Source organism: Octodon degus, unplaced genomic scaffold (genome assembly GCF_000260255.1).
Source record: "Octodon degus isolate 3935 unplaced genomic scaffold, OctDeg1.0 scaffold00018, whole genome shotgun sequence".
Taxonomy (NCBI): domain Eukaryota; kingdom Metazoa; phylum Chordata; class Mammalia; order Rodentia; family Octodontidae; genus Octodon; species Octodon degus.
Genome location: NW_004524594.1, coordinates 18,577,310 through 18,595,943, shown reverse-complemented (window position 1 = coordinate 18,595,943; position 18,634 = coordinate 18,577,310). Strand labels below are relative to the sequence as shown.

The 18,634-nt window shown below is 46.9% G+C and overlaps 1 protein-coding gene across 2 annotated transcripts in view; it reads left to right on the top strand.

Moving 5' to 3' along the window:
- Window positions 1–2,033: 2,033 nt before the first annotated feature.
- Window positions 2,034–18,634, top strand: part of Cttn (cortactin) — a 36,690-nt gene continuing 20,089 nt past the window's right edge. The window contains exons 1-5 of one of the 2 annotated variants that reach the window (XM_004627102.2): window positions 2,034–2,099; window positions 10,888–10,974; window positions 11,096–11,169; window positions 13,463–13,592; window positions 17,463–17,573. In XM_004627102.2, the coding sequence (XP_004627159.1) occupies window positions 10,888–10,974; window positions 11,096–11,169; window positions 13,463–13,592; window positions 17,463–17,573 (402 nt within the window). In that variant the 5' untranslated portion in view covers window positions 2,034–2,099. The remainder of the gene's footprint in view (window positions 2,100–10,887; window positions 10,975–11,095; window positions 11,170–13,462; window positions 13,593–17,462; window positions 17,574–18,634) is intronic. The other variant, XM_004627103.2, reaches the window with a different exon arrangement.

The following is an 18,634-nucleotide window of genomic DNA, read 5'->3' as shown; positions in this document are numbered from 1 at the left end:
TCCTAGGTTCAATCCTTAGAACTGAAAAAATAAACCCACATGAGATAATCCTGGTTAGAAGTAAGAATAGATATAAAGTGCTAAGCAGGGCTGTAGCTGAAAGCTGACTACTTACACTATACCAGCAGCATTAAAAATGAAGTGTAGTAGGGCATGGTGGTGCACACCTGGAATCTCAGTACTCGGGAGGCTGAGGTAGGAGGATCACTGTGGGTTCAAGGCCAGCCTGGGTTACATAGTGAGACTTTGGCTTTATTTTATAATTCTAGAATCAGGGTATACTTCATTCTATAAAATATGATAAGTGTTATGATGACCTGAAGAGTTCAGCCATGTTGCCCACACTGGCCTTGGATTCCTGGTTGTCCTCTTGCCTCAGCTCCCCTGGTGCTGGTACTATACCCACCAGGCCCAATTTAGCTAAACATCTCAGTTTCAGTTTGGGGACATTTAGTGTCAGTAGCTCCATTTTAATTTTTGGCCTTATCTGTTGGGACCCATGGCAGGAACACAGCCTAAAACAATGACCTTCTGCAATGTTTATTTAAGTACAGTATATGAAAATTATGATTTTATCCATTCTCTTAAAAAATTCTTCTTTGATACCTGATACTTCCCTACTCCACATCCCAATCCACCCTGAAACCTACTGTTTTTTTAATTTAATTTTTTTTTTGAAGTACTGGAGATTGAACTCAGGACCCTGAGCTTGCCAGGCAGGCCCTTATTCTACTGAGCGATCTCCTAAGCCCCATAAAAATTTTTTTTAAAGGTTTTTGGTGTTATTGTTCATTTTTTGTCCAGGGCCTTGGACACGCTAGGCGAGGACTCTACTGTTGAGCTACATCTCCAGCCCAAAGCTGCTGCTTTTACTCTTCAAATGCCTCTCCTGCTTTGTGTGCACTCATGTACTCCTCCCCATCTTTAAAAAAAATTTTGCTAGTGCACGTTTGCAGTACATAACGCTCACATTCATTGTGGAGAATCAATACATGTAAGTAAGGTGTCTTACTTGTCCCCAGTGTTTGCCTAAACTGGCTGATTAGGTGCCTCCCTACCCAACGCTCTTGTTGTCCATTCCCGGCTCAACAGCCACAGGGATCTTGGTACAGGGCAAGCTCTATGGTGTCTCTCTTGTGCTTGACTTCCTCCAAGAAGTTCCTGTTTCCTTTACAATACACACCAAGGTCCTCACTGTGCCCTATCAGCCCCTCAACGACCTGGTTCCATCTGTCATTGACCTGGTATGTCACTGCCTCCAGCCATGCCCAACTTTCTTTTCTTCATCTAGTAAGACCATTTGTGTCTCAGGGCCTTAAGACATGCTGTTTCCACTGCCTGGAAAAATTCTCATCTTGTTCACTCCAGAACTTCAGATCTTACCTCATCTGTGAATTTCTCAGACATATCTGATTACCCAGATATGTTCAGGTCCTGTCTTCTCCCCAGTATAACTCTTGACTCTTTTTTTGTTTGTTTTTCTTCATAACATTCATCTCATTTCCTATTACATATCTGCATTAGTGCGTCAGACTCTCCTACCCCTTTGGAAGGTCCCTGAGGGCAGGTCCCCTGTGGTGTGCTTATCTTAGTGCCCCTGACAGTCTTTTCTCTGGTGGATACATGAATAATGGATGGATGGATGGATGGATGGAGAGATGGGTGACCTGTGGTTGGATGATGGATGTGTGGCTGAATGAGTGATGTGGCTGGCGATGGTTGAAGGAGGGATGGATGGAGTAGAGGCATATTTCCTCCTGCTGACTGGGCACAACCCTGATTGGGAATCGTCAGTGTTTTCCTCTTCTCGCCAGGTCATGGCTGTGAATCCAGAAACGCCAGCCTGGATTGTCTACTTCCTAGCACTTAGCAGCCGCACCCAGCTTGCTCTAGGTAGGGAACTCCATGCAGCCTTGCCAGCCGGCCTGCGCCTGCGCTCTCCCAGGCGCTGCAGCCCGGGTGCGAACGGTGGGCGGGGCCAGGGCGGGGCCTTGCGCAGACCCGGATGCGGCCCCGCCCCCGCAGAACCGGAAGTGAGCGGGCTGTGTGAGAGCGGCGGGCACGGCGGGAGTGCGGCTGACCGCAAGGACCCCGTGGCGGTGAGCAAGAGCGGCTCTTGCGGCTGGGACGGGGCATCCCCAGCGGGCGGTGGACGCAGCCTCTGGAACGGGAAGGAAGCGACCGTCTCACCGCGCTTCCGCTCGCGGTTTCGAGCAGGGGGGAGAGCAGCTGAGGCTGTCTTGGCCTGCATCTGCACCCGAGGGGTCCGCGGGAAGGCGTTCGCGGGCCCAGGGGGGAGGGGCACGGGGTCCAGGGTGGCCGGATCCCAGGCGCTGGTGGAGTGGGTCAGGCAGCGGCCCCGGGGCGGCGGCGGAGCCAGTGCCAGTGGGTCAGGATTCCGAGGGGGAGGGGCCTGGAGATCGAGGTGTTGGGGTTCCCAGGAACTGGAGGCATAGGCGTGGGGGTGGGGGCTCGTGGGGAAGAGGGTCCACGGCCGCGGGGAAGGACCCTGGGCCGGAGGTGTTCGGGAGCTGAGGGGCTGGGGTGAGTGGACGGGGCGGAGGGGAGAGCCTGGGTCAGAAGGGCTGGGGGGCCAGGGAAGAGGTGGAGGTCGGAGGCGCGCTGTGTGTCCCGGGCCTTAGACTGGAGCTCGGGATCGGCCGTGCGCACCTGAGGCAGGTTTGCAAATGGGGTCAGTGGAAGTGCTGCGGCGCTGGGGAGCTGGAATCTCGAACAGCCCTTCCCTCCTGGGTGTGTGCCAGGGCATCGGAAAGGTGCTTGGGCGTGTTCCGCTTCTGTATTTCCTAGGATGGGAGAGGTCTCGCACCATCCGATCCTCCTCGCCCATCTGGAGGGTTTGGGGTGGGAGGGGACCCGTCGGGGCCCCTTGCGGAGGAGTTTCATTTTCTGGCGGTGCAGCTGAGGTTCTTGCAGGATGTGCTAAGTTTTGTCGTGGTTCGCTGTTCTTTGTCGGGACGTGACCCAGTAGACCCTAACCGCTGAAGCCCGTGGCCATTCTGTCCAGCTGGCCGCTGCATGCTAGGCTAGGATGTGGATTGGGAGGGCCAACTAGTCCCGTTTGTGAACTAGAGTGAGTCACCCGCTCCAGGGCCTTGAGTCAGTGCTCTTTCGCCCTCTGGTTGGAGAAATATTCATTGGAAGAAATTGAAGAAACAAGGAAGCAGCTTCAGTTTTAAGGGACTTTCAGATACTCAGGAGTAAAGAGCTCCGGGATGTAGTTATTTCTTATCAGGTACTCCCCCCCACCCCCAGTAACTGCAAGTTTATCCTCCCTAAGGATGACTTTTTTCCCCTTTAGTACTGGGATTTGAACCTGGGTCCTTAAGCATGCTAGACAACTGCTCTACTACATTTTTTTTTTTTTTTGAGACAGGGTCTTGCTAAGTTGCCCAGACTAGTCTTGAATTTGAAATTCTCCTGCTTCAGCCTCCCTCCTGAGTAGCAGGATTGCAGGCATGTGCCGCTATACCTTGTTGAAAGCTGACTTTTAATTGAGCCTGTTGTCTTTGAAGCATTTTAAATTGTAGTGAACATTCTTACTTTTTTTTTTTTCTTGGTGGAACCAGGGATTGAACTCAGGCCCTTGCGCGTGCCAGGGAAGCGCTTAATCCACTGAGCCATCTCCCCAGGCCCCAATAGTGAACATTCTTGATGAGTCGGACCTTTGACCTACCCTGCGCAGTAGGTGCTCAGAGGGCATGTGATTGAATGCATGCTTCATTGTGAGTGCCTTTCCTTGACCTGGACAGTCTGTGCCAAGCAAAGCTCCTGCTCTCTGCTTAGGCATGGCTCCTCTGAACCCTAAATGTGTGTGCTTCTGGTGAGGCTTCCTCTGAGGGGCCTGGTGACATCTACTTTGGCTCCTCACATTCCTTTTCTTTTCCTTTGACTTTCTTCTGAGTCTCCAAAGCTGACTCTGGATGGGTGCTTTTACCTCATCTCTTACAGCATTCTTTGCTAGCAGAGTTTTCCGCCCTGCTTAGGCAGGGCAGGATTACTTCATCTTTCCACATTCTTCTTTCCTGTGTATGGCATTTGCAAGAGAGATTTAGTATTAGTGGTGTTAGGTGAAGGTCTTCTCTTTGAACAGTAATGTTTTGTAAAAGTTTTATTTATTTATTTTTTTTGTAAAAGTTTTATTGAAGTATAATTTTTTTTTTTTTTTTTTTTTTTTTTGTAATTTAGGTGAGGGTCTACAGGTTGTTCAGGGTCTCACTACTAGATTGGACTGGTGGTGATCCCTCTGTTTACAGCCTCCCAAGAGTTGCGATTACAGGCATGCGCCACTACGCCTAGTTTCATTTGCTGACTCAAGGAGGAATCAGGACCGACCCCCCACCCTCGTGCTTTAATCCCCTGAGCTATTTGGCTGGCCCCTACAGTTCACCCATTGAAAATGTATAATTCAGTGGTTTTCATTATATTCACAGAGTTGTGCAGCTCTCATCACAATCAATTTTGGAACAGTTTCATCAACTCAGGGAGAAACCCTAGCTTGGGTGCCCTTATTATCCCAGCTGCAGGGACAATAGGGTAGAGGATTGCTTGAGCCCAACAGTTCGAGGCCAGCTTCTGCAGGATAGCTAGAGCCTCTCTTTTATTTTTTAAGAAGGAAACCTCATCCCCTAGCCATCATTTCCTAGTCTCCCCTTCCTCTAACCCTGGGCAACCATTAATGTACTGTTGTCTCTATAGATTTGCCAACTCAGACATTTCATATAAATGGAATCCTATTACTATATGTAGTCTTTTGCGTCTGGTTTCATTCGCATTGTGCATGTGTTAGAACTTCATTCCTTTGTATGGATGAGCTGGGTGATGGCTCAGCAGCATAAGTGCTTCCATGGCAAGCGCAAGGTCCCAAGTTTGATCCCCACTACCACAAAAACAAACAAAAAAGACTGACTCTGCCTTGAAGTAAATCAATCAGGAAAGTTACCCTTCGATGTACAAGTCGTCAAGAAAGTGGTCTTGAACCTTTTTATGGATGAATATACTCCGTTTTGTAGATACATCACATGTGTATATGTCAGTTGATGGATATTTGGGTTATTTCTACTTTTTGGCTATGACAAATAATGATGTGAATATTCATGTACAAGTTTTCATATGGACTTATGCTTTCATTTCTCTTGGATATATACTTAGGAATGTCCAAGTGATATTGGACTCTCTGTCATGTGGTAGCTGCTTAACCTCTGGAGGAACTACCTTCTGTATTCCATTCCTATCAGGCCTATAGGAGAATTCTGTCTGTCCTGTCTGTCTGTCTGTCTGTCTGTCTCTGTTTTTGTACAATGTTGGGAATTAAAACCAACAGGGCCTCACATATGCTAAATGTACAATCTACCTCTGAACCGTGTCCCCAGCCCCTCACAGACTCCCCTTAAAAAAACAAAACAAAACAAAAACAAATGGTGTCCTCTCTGTCTTGCCCAGGCTGATCTTGAACTTCAGGCTCATTTGAGTCTCCTGCCTGAGCACTTGAAATGCTGGGCCTCACATGCTCCTGTGCCTGTTTGTTGTTAAATGAGGTGGTTTTTTTTTAAATTGAACTGAAAGAATTCTTCATGTATTCTGGATATATAGTTTGAAAGTAGATTTCTCTGAGTTCCTTTTACTTTCTTAAGTCTTAAGCACAGAGTTTTTATTTATTTATTTTTTTAATTTTTTATTTTTTTGGTGGAACTGGGGATTGAACTCAGGTCCTTGCGCTTGCCAGGGAAGCGCTTATTCCACAGATCCATCTCCCCGGCCCCCCTAAGCACAGAGTTTTAAATTTTGTCCAGTTTGTCTTTTTCTTCTTTGTATTTTTGGTGTTACACTTAAATTATTTATGGCCTCAAAAATTTAACCGATTTAAGATATAACATCTATCTGTTTGTCTATCTGTCTTGTCTGTCTGTCTATCCGTCTATCTATCCATCCTGGGGATTGTACCCAGGGCCTTGTACATGTTAGGTAAATGCTGTACCAGTGAGCTACATCCCCAGCCCTGGTACATTTTTGAATTAACTTTTGTGTGTGATATGAGGTAGAGATCCAGAGTCCTTAACTTTGAATATAAAAAAGCCCAAAACAAACAAACAAACAAAAACTGGTTTATTTTTCAGTCAGTTAAAATTTGTGAGTTTTATTTTATTTTGTGAGCTTTAAAAAAAACATAATGCTTTTTTTTTTTTGCGGTACCCGGGATTGAATTCAGGGCCTTGCCCTTGCCAGGGAAGCGCTTATTCTACTGAGACATCTCCCCGGCCCCTTCTTTTTTTCACTTGCTCCTTGGGTAGAATGTTGAGAATGCTTCCTGATTACACTTACAATTGCAGTAGCCAGAGTGTGCTACACAGTCAGTAGCAGTCAGGATCACCAGCAGGGACTGAGGAAAGAGAAGGGTCAGGACCTAGGTAAGAAAATAAAAAGGACTGAAGAGGCCAGCTGGGCACCACCCTGTAGTTCCTGGTAAGCAGAAGCTGCATGCTGACTTCAAGTGGCTCTGCCTGTGACCTGATGGTCACTAGGGCACAAGGGACTTCATTCTTGCAGTGTGTCACATGTAGCAGCATGGTGTCCATTGAGTCTGTTGTGGTCTTGGGAAGAAGTTGTGTGTCGGTGGCTTGGCCAGCATGTGGGAGAGAGGTCCTGTTCCCTGTTCAGTAACTGTCCATGATCTCTGGGAAGGGACGCAGCTTGCTTCCACTTGGCTCTGTCACGGCACACGTTGCTGGTGTGATAGGCACCGCCTCAGCACTGGCTTTTCCTCCCAGGCACATCGGGAGTCCCTTCAAAGAATGTTTTCCTTCAATTGCAAAAACTACAATAATAGAACTTATTGTTCTTAGCAACATTATAAATTAGAATAAAAAATGGAAACTTACCAAGATTATGGCAAGCAGGGGGTGTATACTAGCAACTGAGGCAGTAATTTCTGTTTTTATTAAGAAATGCTGTGTAGTTAGAAGTCTTGTGAGATATCTTGTTTCTTTGAAATTAAAAAAAAATTATGTTTGCTGTACACAATGATTACATTCTTCATGGGAAGTTGGTACATGCAGGTAACACATCTTAATTCTTTTCACTACCCCTCCCCCCCAAAAAAATTCTTTAGTTCCTCTGTGTTGAGCTTTTTTTTTTTTTTTTTTCCCCCCAGAACCAGAGATTGAACTCAGACCCTTGTGCTTGCCAGGGAAGCACTTATTCTACTGAGCCATCTCCCTGGCCCCAAGCTTTTTTTTTGTCTTTTTGAGATAGTCTCCTTATGCAGTTCAGGCTGACCTTGAGCTCACTTTGTAGCCCAAGCTAGTCTCAAACTTGTAGTCTTCCTGCTTCAGCCTCCCAAGTGCAGGGATTACAGGTGTACACCACCACCACACCTGCTTGTGTTGAGCTTTCTAATAATGAAGGTGTTTTTATCTTCCCATCAGAATTCTCTACATAACCTTTTTATGCTGAGGAGGAGTCTCTGGAAGTAGTCTTAAGAAGCTCTCCCCGCATAGATTTGCCCAGGGTCTGGCAGCAGACATCCTTTTTCACCCTTAATCTTTTTTGTTTTGTATTTTAGGGAAGGGTCTACAGGGGGTTCAGGGTCTCACTACTAGATCGGACTCATTGTGATCCGCCTGTTTATAGCCTCCCAAGAGCTGGGGTTCCAGGCGTGCGCCACCAAGCCCAGTCTCAGTTGCCTCTCAGCATGCCCTGACGGCGGGGCCAGCATGGCAGGCCCTGGGATGAACCCCTGGCCCCGATGCCTGCTTGCAGGCGCTTTAATCCGCTGAGCTATTTGGCTGGCCCTTCACCCTTAATCTTTTTGTACATTCCAAAATGCCTGGACATTTCTCCTTGGATTATTGTGTTTTAAGTAGTTTTATGAGCAGTCTTTCATCACTTAGAAAGAAAAGAGTTGTACATTGTGAGCATTTTAATGCTGTTTTCTCTGAATGGTAAGGATGAAAACATTTTTACTGAAAAGGAATGGGAAGTTGAAAGAAGTACAATTGTTCTCTGAAAGAAATTTCAGTGTTCAAAAACAAAAACCAAGGGCTAAGAATGTGACTTAGTGGTTGAGTGTTCCTCTAACATGTACAAGGCCCCGGATTTTAGCCTCGGCACTAAAAAAAAGTTAAAACCAGGTCAGGTTGGGCATGCTGGCACATGCTTGTAATCCCAGCATTCAGGGGGCTGAGGCAGGAGGATCACTGTGAGCTCAAGGCCAGCCTGGGTTACATAGTGAGTTCAAGGCCACCCTGGACTATGTAGCAAGACCCTGTCTCAGAAAAATTTAAACCACCAGCCAACCAAACTAAAGTCAAATTTCTAGTATTGCCTCTATCTTAGAAAAGGTAATTGTAGAAAGCTCTGGAATTTGGGGTAGGAGGCATTGCTCAGACAAGCCATTCCTCTCCTTTCCTTGTGTTCTACTCCATATGGCAGGAACCACCAAGCCTAATGTTATAAAGCTGTTGGAAGGACTACCACCCACCCACCCCAACCCCCACTTGTGAAGCTGGTTTCCAGAAAGATCAGCTTAATGCACCACACTTTTCCCTGATGAATCTGAAAAAGAGGCATGCAGCTGCCTTTATCTTTGACTTGGAAGTGAACATCAGTTGGGTTAGCCCCACAGGGACTCTTGTCCTTCTTCCTCCAGTCCCTAAAACTATGGTCCCTGGAATTTTACCTGTGTTGCCCAGGGCAGGAGAAAGGCCCTGGGCATAGTGTAACTTTTCATTTGTGAATGGATGATTGGGTCCAGGCTGTCTGGTCAAGCCTCCCAGTGCTAAAGCTTGTTCAAGACTGCTCTTTAAAATCTGCCAAAAGTAAATCACATCTGGGAAAATCTTTTTTGGGGAACTGGGAGGCTCTATACAATGGCTTTGTTTATTCTTATTAATTTTACTGATACAGTTTAGATATACATAACCATTACATTCATCATAGGGGATTTGGACATGAACATAGTACATCTAGATTCTTTTCCCATTCCCTTCCCTTCAACCCTTACTCCCCTCCTTATCTGTTATGTATTATAGATTTAGTCCTTTGTGTAAGGAACAATTGGTTAAAATTCTTTTCCACTCTAAGTCCTTTTTACTCTGTTCATGATTTCTTTTGGTTTGCAAAAGCCTTTTAGTAAGATGAGATCCCAGTTGCTGACTCTCTGTAGTATTTTCCATGTGATTGGGGTCTTGTTCATAAAGTCTTTGCCTATACTTGTGTCTTCAAGAGTTCTGCCTAGGGCTGGGGAGATAGCTCAGTGCCATAAGTGCCTGCTGAAGGCAGTAACTCAAGATCCAGAGTTTGATCCCTGGTACCACAACAGATAAAATAAAGAGTTCTACTTATTCCCTTTTCACGCAGATTTAGTGTTTCTGTTTTAATATTTAGATCTTTGATCCTTTTTTTTTTTTTTTTTTTTTGGCAGAACCAGGGATTGAACTCAGGCAAGTGCTTATTCTACTGAGCTATCTCCCCGCCCCCCCATTTTGGTTTTAACATCTGGAAAATTCTTGCCATGTTTGGGGGATTTAGAGGAGGTTTGAAATGTTTTCAGTTGAGGGGCATTTTAGGTCCTGCCCACCTGGTGGCAGATGGTTCTTTACTTAGAGGAAGTGGCAGGAAATGGGGAGCCATACTCCATCATCACTCTCATTGACATGAGATGTGGCCTTTAGACTTGGGAGAGCTGAATGGGTAGCTGTAGAAGGAAAGTACTCAAGCCAGCATGGGCTTTTGTCCAGGGCACACAAACCACAGAGCTCACGTGGAGCTGGAGGAAGGAGAGTTGGATGTTCTCAGGTCAGACCTGGGCACAGTTTTGGTTGGTTGAATTAAAATAATCTGTCAGTTACTTCAGAGCTTCAGTGAAATTTTATTACTGTTTTTATTCTCTGTGGAAAATGCATCCATTCTTTTTTTTTTTTTTGTCTTTATATTTTTATTTTTATTTTTTCCCCATAATTTTATTGATAAATAGCAATGAGACAGTTTCAAATCAAATTGGTAAGACAGTTTCAGTAATTAACACTGCATCCATTCTTTATGTACAATTTCTTTAAAGGTTTAAAATTATAAACATAATATCTTATTGATGTCTACAGGTGTGTCATTGTTCTCTATAACATACCAAACCTTAGAGTCTCTCTCTTTTTTTTTTTTTTGCGGAACCGGGGATTGAACTCAGGCCCTTGGGCTTACCAGGAAAACGCTTATTCCATTGAGCCATCTCTCCAGCCCCAAACCTTAGAGTCTTAAAGTGCTGTGGATAAAGGTGACTGCTTTTTAAGCGTCCTAACAGAAGAACTGCCTTTTTTTTTTTTTTTTTTTAATGTATTTGGTATAGAGTCTTGCTGTGCAGCTCAGACTCTAGTGATCCTCCTGTTTCACCCTCCCCAGCACTGGGATTACAGGTGTGTGCCGCCATTCCCGGTTTCAGTGGCCTGCACAGCATGTCTGGGGCAGGGCTGGCGTGGCATGTGGTACTGGGATCAAACCTGTGTCCCTGTACTTGCCAGCAGACGCTCAGACTGTTGATCTATCTCCCTGGCCCAGAGCTGGAATTTTACTGCTGTGCATTTTCCCCAAAACACGACAAGGCAGCCCTCTACTAAATTATTTGAAACATTCATTAAATCATTAAAAGATGATCATTGTTACATTTCCAGAAAGTACTTGAAATAAGAGTGCTTTTTAAAAAAAGATTTGTAATAATAATAAATGGAGCTCTTACTACTACGTTTCTTTTATCCCTACAATTGTCATTTAGTTTAGTGATGATGAAGGGCATTGGTCGTATAGCTCCTGCTCTCCACTGGTAGTTTGGGCCCTGAGAGTGACAGTCCTTACTCTGTAACTTCGGTGCTGCTCTTACAGATGTGGAAAGCATCAGCAGGCCACGCTGTGTCCATCACCCAGGACGACGGGGGAGCTGATGACTGGGAGACCGACCCGGATTTTGTGGTAGGAGTCACCACAAAAAGCCTGTGCTTTGTATTTTTTTGGAAGTGATTTTTCTGTGTTTTGTTCATTTGGGCTATGCATGATCCCAGGAATGAGGTTTACTAGTTATTTTTCTTTTCAGAATGATGTGAGTGAGAAGGAACAAAGATGGGGCGCCAAAACCGTGCAGGGGTCTGGGCACCAGGAGCACATCAAGTAAGAGCCTTTGTGATGCTGTTGTGAATGGGGCCCTCCCTCTGCATACTCTCACCAGTGGGTTCCCTGCAGGACGGGAGCAAGTCACAACAAGGGACGTCTAGTTCTCATGCCTGAGAGCTGCAGTCAGTCAGGTGTCAGAGTTGCTTTCGCTTATTGTATATTGACCTGATGTTCGTACAACAGATGAATGAATATGAGACATGACACCTATGTTTAATGCATGTTTTTATGTCTGTGTACTTACATGTGTAGACACCCACCAATTTAAAATCTCTGTGGACAGTTTCCTCACTTATAATTCTGGAGCGTCTGCTTTTGCATTGCATATTGTGATTTTCATGTTATTCTTTCTCCAAGTGGGAGGCTTCCTAAGTGTGAGATGTCATTGGATAACTTAGGCCTTAAACATTCTTCTCCTTTAAGTGGCTGCCTCCACAAAGCTGTCAGCCTCAGGTTGCTGGAGTTCGAACCTCACAACTCTCCGGCTGGCCAAAAGTGCCCTGAAGGCATTCGAGGAACAAAACAAAACATTCTTCTCCTTTTTATTATCTGAAAATTATGATCCCAGGAGTGGGGTTGCAGAATTTAGTAGCTGGGGAGTGTAATCTGAATTCCAGGCTCTGTGAAGAGCCTAGAACAGGAGACAGTGAACTGTGTCCTTGTTTCTGACCTGGCACTATCGGAAATGCCAGCTCTGGGCAGCTTGTTTTCTCATCAGGAAGTGTTGATAAAAGGGCCTTTACAAACACACCCAGAGGTTGGTTTTAGGCCATACTCTGGTTGGGGTTTGTTCTCTCTGTCCTGTGTTGTAAAGGCAGCATTCTTGACCTGGTGACCTGCTTTGGTGCATGGGAAAGGCCTTCACCACAGTGTCTGGCAGAAGATTCAGTAAATCACCTGGAACAACAGAGTCTGCATGGTGACATTTTAGAATATCAGGGTTTTTTTTTTTTTTTTTTTTTTTTTTTTTATGAAATAGGCTCTTACCATGTTGCTCAGCCTTATGTCACACTCCTAGACTCAAATGATCTTCCCACGTGGGAACTCTTTAGACTTGAGTATTAGTCTCTTCTGGGCTTACACAGCCCAAACCTTCCACAGAAGTGCCTTGAGAAGCCAAAAGGCCTGGGGCAGGATAGGAGAGGGCATGGAATGGGTACTGGCAGGAGCCTTGGGCTGTTTACCATGGGGTTAGCAAAACCCCCCTGAGTTGGTTAGGTCATCTGGACCTCTCCAGTCTTCTGTACCTTGTGGCACCTAAACCTGTCAGGCAGGGAGTATGGACGGAGAGTGCATAGGACTGTCTGGGACGGCAGCTTCTGTATGGATTAGGATTCCATGAGAGAAAATGTGGGGATAGAGAAGGTCTTGGCACCCTGGGACCCTTCCCAGAGTTTTTAGGAGTGGGATCTTCTTCCCTTGCTCATAGGGGGTCAGATAGTTTTCAGGCCTGGTGTGTATTTTATCCACCCTCTTAGGATTATTGTCTTTCTGTTGAAGGTATAGGTCTTGTGTCTTCTGGGCAGAAGGGTTCCATGCCCCCATGCCCAGGTGGCTGTTGTGCTGCTCTGGAGCCTCATAGTGACAACTCCTTCCTGGTCTTTCAGCTTTTGATCTGCTAAATTTTTATTACTAGATCTTGTGATCTGCTTCCTGCTCTTCTGTATTTATGATGAAAAATGGCTTTTAGATGGTAAATTCTAAATGTCTCTATTTATTTATTTTTTTTGGTACTGGTAATCAGACTCAAGCCCTTGGGCTTGGCAGGCAGGCACTGTGCCATTGAGCTTTATCCCTGACACATTCATTTTATCTGAAGGTATAAAATGTTGAGTACTTCAAGTAAAGACAAAAGCAGTATAAGGCATCCTTGGTGGCCTTGGGGATCTGAAGGAAGGGACTTTTGACTTTATTCTGCCCTGTGCCTCCTGATGGCATTTGCAGGACTTGTGCTTCTAACCCATTTGTCTACTAAAATGAGCAGCCTTTCTCCCAATGAAGGGGAGTTCAAGTTTTAGTTGGGTTCCTTTGTGGGGAGTTGGATGGGGCCATAGTGTGCATTCCGAACAGCGTTCCTCCTCTCATACATTTCCGCCTGAGAACCGCTGAGGTGGGTGCTCCAGCTGGCAGGACAGTAAGGAACATATGTTGATGCAGCAATTGGCGAGCACCAAAAAAGGAAAGCTTTCAAGTTTGCAAAGGTGATACTGCCTGTCTCTGTGTATCCCACTGCAAAGCAAGGACACATCCATTTTAATTTTTTTTTCTCATTTTTCTCTCTCTCCTCAAGCATACACAAGCTAAGAGAGAATGTCTTTCAAGAACATCAAACTCTCAAGGAGAAGGAGCTTGAAACAGGACCAAAAGCCTCCCATGGCTATGGAGGGAAATTCGGTGTGGAACAAGACAGGATGGATAAAGTAAGTGGGCGCTGGCTGGCTGTGCTGGGCCCTGGCTGCGTGGGCTGCCTATGGTGGGCGAACTAGTCCCTCACGTTTTTCCCTAGATTAAATGTGTCGAGTTGGTTTGATGGGGGTAAAATCTGCTCAGAGCAGTCCTCTGTCGATTGAAGCCGCTCACAAAGCTCTCCTGCTTTTCTGGAGGTGATTTTGAAGTTCTGAGAGCTGCTAGTAGTTGGTGCTGTGTAGAGAGCCCCAGAGGGAAATTATCTCAGCTCTATAAGTGGTAGAAAGCCCAGAAGCTACTGGACGGCAGATGTCCTGTTCACCACTGCCTGCGTTCCAGCTTGTGCCCTGAGGTGTACCACTCACAAAACTGAATCTGGGGGCCCCCTTGTCACATCATTCACGTCAGCATGTAGCTGACGTCCCACATCCCTTGGCCTCTCTGTATAATCATTACTCTGGAAGTTGCTGATAAGTGTAGCCATTTTTACAGCACTGCAGGCTTTTGTGCCTGAGGGCAGTCAAGTGTTGGCTCAGGAGGGCTGGCTGATTTCTCATTGGAGAGAAAATGGCTCAGGTAGCAGCGCGTTCGCATGTCTGCAGTAAAGCAGGTCTGACTTCTGCAGAAACCGTTGCCACAGTGAATTTCCAGCTCTAAGCACCATGGGATTGTTCTGATCAGACAGGTGTTGCTTCCACTGTGGGCAACAGTGAAGGGATCAGTCGGGGTCAGATTCTAGTGGGTAATTCCATACCTCTCCTCTTGCATGGATCGAATTAAACATCTGAGCTGGGCATGGAGTGACAAAGCTGTGTCAGAGTGAACCACACATCATTCCACCAGCAGAGCAGAATGAGGGGTGGGGAGTGGGGCTGGAAGCTCCTCAACCACATCCAGAAATAGCCTGGAGCTGGAGGCTGACTAGGTGCTGCTATCTGCAGGAAAGAGAATGGACATTTGCTGTGTCACTTCCACAGAGCTGTCCTGATGTTGAAATGGGTAGTGTGTGGAAAAGAATTCCCTGGGGGCTCTGAATACAAGTCCAGTAGCTTGTCAGAGCAGCAGAGCAAAGCAGCTGACAAAACCCTGCTTCACCTTTCTCCCTTGAAACTGTGCTTATGCTCACTGGGCTCTTAGTGAGTTAGTGCAGAGAGAGGCTGATCATGGAAGCTGGGCACTGCGTAGGAGTTAGGAGATGGATTACACATTAGGGAAAGGGATGACAGTCTATCCAGGAAGAATTTGCTTCAAAATGTGTTGGTTTCTGGCTTCTCTGCTCTCCTCAGGCTGTACCTCTTGTTGGCCTGAATCTTGCTCAGCTTTGAGCCTGCAGTTTTGGCCTTTTCTAGCCCAGAGCCTCTCTAAAGGGCCCATCTCTTTCTTGTGCCCCACCTCTCACCCTGGGACCCATTTCTCCCTCAGGCTGGCCTTGGCATCCCCCTGTCAGCTGTTGTTGCTATGTTGTGTGGTTTGCAGTGAGACTCTCCTCTGGCCTGGGCTCTCCAGGGCCAGCACTCACTGTTCTTACATGTGGCTGGCTTGGTGTTGTGCGGGGTGCTCAGGGCTGTGTGATGAGTGTGTAGTCATGCTTTGTGGCTGACACACACACACAGGGTCCTGCCAGCTCCAAGAATCACTCGCTCACCTCTGAGTGAGGCTGATCCAATCCTGCAGCAATGGACCTGATAAGGGGTGCTGCTGCCGCTGCCGCCGCCCCATCCTTTTGGCTTCTGGGCCTGGGTGTTGAGGAACACTCAACTTTCAGCTCACATGAGCATTATGAGACCAGCCTGTTTTCAGGAAGAACTGACAGTAAACCTGGGGATAAGTGCTTAAGCTCTTTTTCCTCTCCAGAAATAGAAAAAATAATAGTAAGGTCTTTGTACAAAGAGTTGAGGAACTTGTGACAGACACTGCCAGGACGAGCTGTTGGGGTTCTCATTGTGCCATTGTCTGAGTGCATGGCCCCCTTCTCCTGGGGTTGAGATGGCAGTGGTCTCCTGGGGGCTTCCTGTTTCCCTGGTCTCTGCTGCTTCCTGTACCCAAGTCTTCATGACAGAGCACCTTCTGCACAGCTGCCAAATAGCAACTGTGATTCTGCCAATAGAGAAGGGTAAAGGTGCTTTGGGGAGCATATCTGTTTCGGTCAGAAAGCGGTAACGATTGCCAAACATGGTCATCCTGGCCATATTTTCAGAACCATTTTCTTGTAACTTTCTGATTAAAAGTCGTGCTGAAGAATCCCTTTGTTGTAGCTGCCTCTTACCATTCTCTCATGCTCATTTTCTGGTTGTGATCCTAGTGGCCTGGATGGCCATGTTATGGTTTGTGTTTAGATGTCCCCTAGAGCCTCATGCAGTCATGTAGAGTATTTTTGGAGGTGACTGACTATAGTGTAATGCTGGGATTGAGTGTGTGTGACCAGTTTGCTGGTTGGGTTGGCACTGTGCTAGGCCCCAGCAGCCTAAGTAAAGTATAGAAAGGGCAGAAAGGTGCTGTTGAGGCTGCTTGCTTGCTTTTGCTGTCTTCTGCTGCCATATGCCCTTCTGCTGTGTGCCGCCCTTCCTTGGAGCCAGCTCTGGACTGAAACTTCTACAAACTGTGAGCTATACAAACTTTTCTTCCTTTAACTTTTTGGTGACAGGTATTTTGTCTCAATGACAAGAAAAAAACTAAGTCCTTCTGCCATGTTTGGGGGTCCACAGCTTTTGGCCCGCCCAGCACCTCAGTATGAGCTGAGGAAGGATAGATGGTCACAGCTCCAAAGGCTTTCTTCATCTGGTTGGGTGGACACTGAGGTGTCTGCTGAGCATCACTGATGTGTGTTGAACACTGCCTGAGTTAGAGGCCACACCCAGCATCTGCCGCATAAACCGACTAACCCAGGGAGAGCCGTGGTGCGCACTAGCAGCTGAGTTCAGGGCATGTACCAGTGGGGAGAGGGATATGTGTTGGATGTATATGGGTCCTACCATACCTCTCACTGGGTCACCTGTCTTCACCCTTGAAGGGGTCCCTGGGGCACCATCCACTGTGGAGACAGCAGTGGAAGCCCGGGCCTTACTGTGCTTTGTGTGGGGAGCTGTTGGGACCAGGGCAGCATTATGGTCACGGCCTGCCGAGGCTGCTGCACTAGGCGGAAGACTCGTAGACACAGCCAGAGACACTGTGCGTGAGAAGACACAGCTGAGTTCCTGAGGGTGTCATTGCGGGAGGGGGCTGCTCTTCAGGCAGGGGTTTGCAGGCCCCAAGGTGGGAAGCATGCTTTTATAAAACCCCAGGCTATGCTTCCTTACTTAATCGCTGGCGTATGTGTTACATACAGAAGATGACTGAACTTGTGATCCCCTTTAGACAGGGGCTGACAGTGTTGATGGCTCTGGAGTGAGCCAGTTTGGGTGACAGTAGTTGGCACCCTACTTACATGGCATGTGTACTTAGTTGGTGATTCAGAGTCTTTGTTATTACTAAAATACACCTTTTTATGTTTCAGTGTGTTGGCAGAATAAATATTTTTTTGTCCAGATTTGTTCATACAGTATGAAAAACCCTTATTCTGTTAATAGAATAAGTATATTGCCAGCAATCTCCATGTAAATAGATGCCATGGATTATGTTGTCAGCTGCCAGCTTTGTCCTTTTCTCATGCCCCATCACACCCAAAGCTCCTCTCTGCGGCAGGGGTTGTGGTCTGGGAGTCTTGGCGCTGCAGTGGCGGAGCCCTGCACCACAGACTTGACAGCTGGAGCTGAGGCTCTTTCCAGGAGTCAGCCCTGTGTCTGTGCTGGTGTTGGTTGCATGGAAGAAATGGAAATCCTATGCCTGGTTGTTAATGTTGCACTCGGCTTGTGTGTGTGATACTTTATTTTTGGACTCTATTCTAGTCAGCTGTGGGCCACGAGTATCAGTCGAAGCTTTCTAAGCACTGCTCTCAAGTCGACTCTGTCCGGGGTTTTGGAGGCAAGTTTGGTGTCCAGATGGACAGAGTGGACCAGGTGAGTGATGGTCACAGGAAGTGGCCCTGCTGTTTGCTGATCACACTGCTGTCCACACCAGTGTGCTGGTGCTGTGTGTGGCCTTTGGGCTACTTGCAGCACCTGCTGGGAGGCCTGCCTAGACAGGAGTTGGCAGGCCTCAGCCCCTGGGGTGCTCTGAGGAAGCAGGGTGGTAACATGTAAAGAAAGGCCTGTGTTGTGTTGGCTTAGAGGTCTCTGTGTTGCTGATGACTTACCAGATGGACTGAGGTCTTTCTCTAAGTGCCCTCAGTGTAGGACACCCTTAGATTTATTGTCTAACAATGTGCCGGTGGGGACCATTCTCACCTGTTTCCTTTCACATATGTCCCTTTGGCAAGTGCTGCTCAGAGTTTTTCCTTTGGAGCATGGGACCCACATTTCCTGGGCTGCGTGCTGGGTCCAGATGTTCTGGCAGGTTCAGGCGTGCGCCTGTTCTAATTCTCTTTGGGTCAGGGCTGTCAGCTCCTTTATTTTGTAGCATGGCAGGCAGGAGCCTGGCTTTGGGCAGACTGAGGTCTGTGTTCCAACTTTTTGAAATCCTAGCTGTCCATAAAATGGGAATCATGCTAATCCCTAGCTCATGGGGCTGTGTGGGAAGCAGGGCAGATACTGTGTGCCCAGATGTGCTCACCATGGTGTCTGGCTCCTGCTGCTGCTGCTGTTATTAGCATTCATTTTGTTCTTAGGATAGCTTATTTGAAGAATGTGTTTCTATGTGGCACAGGGAATTGTTTCAGATTGGGATTATGTGGCTAAAATACATTAGCTGAGCATGATCTGCAGCAGTATGCTGGGAGGAGGCCACGTTGCCCTGGGTACAGCTTGACTGTGGAGCTCATCCGACTGCAAAAGTACTTTTTCTTTTAGCACCACTGAGGACTGAACCAAGAGCCTCACACATTCTAGGCCAGCGCTCAGCTGCTGAGCTGCAGTCCCAGCCCTTTCAATTTTCATTTTATTTGTTTATTCTTTTTTTTGCGGAACTGGGGATTAAACTCAGGCCCTTGTGCTTGCCAGGGAAGCACTTTTTCTACTGAGCC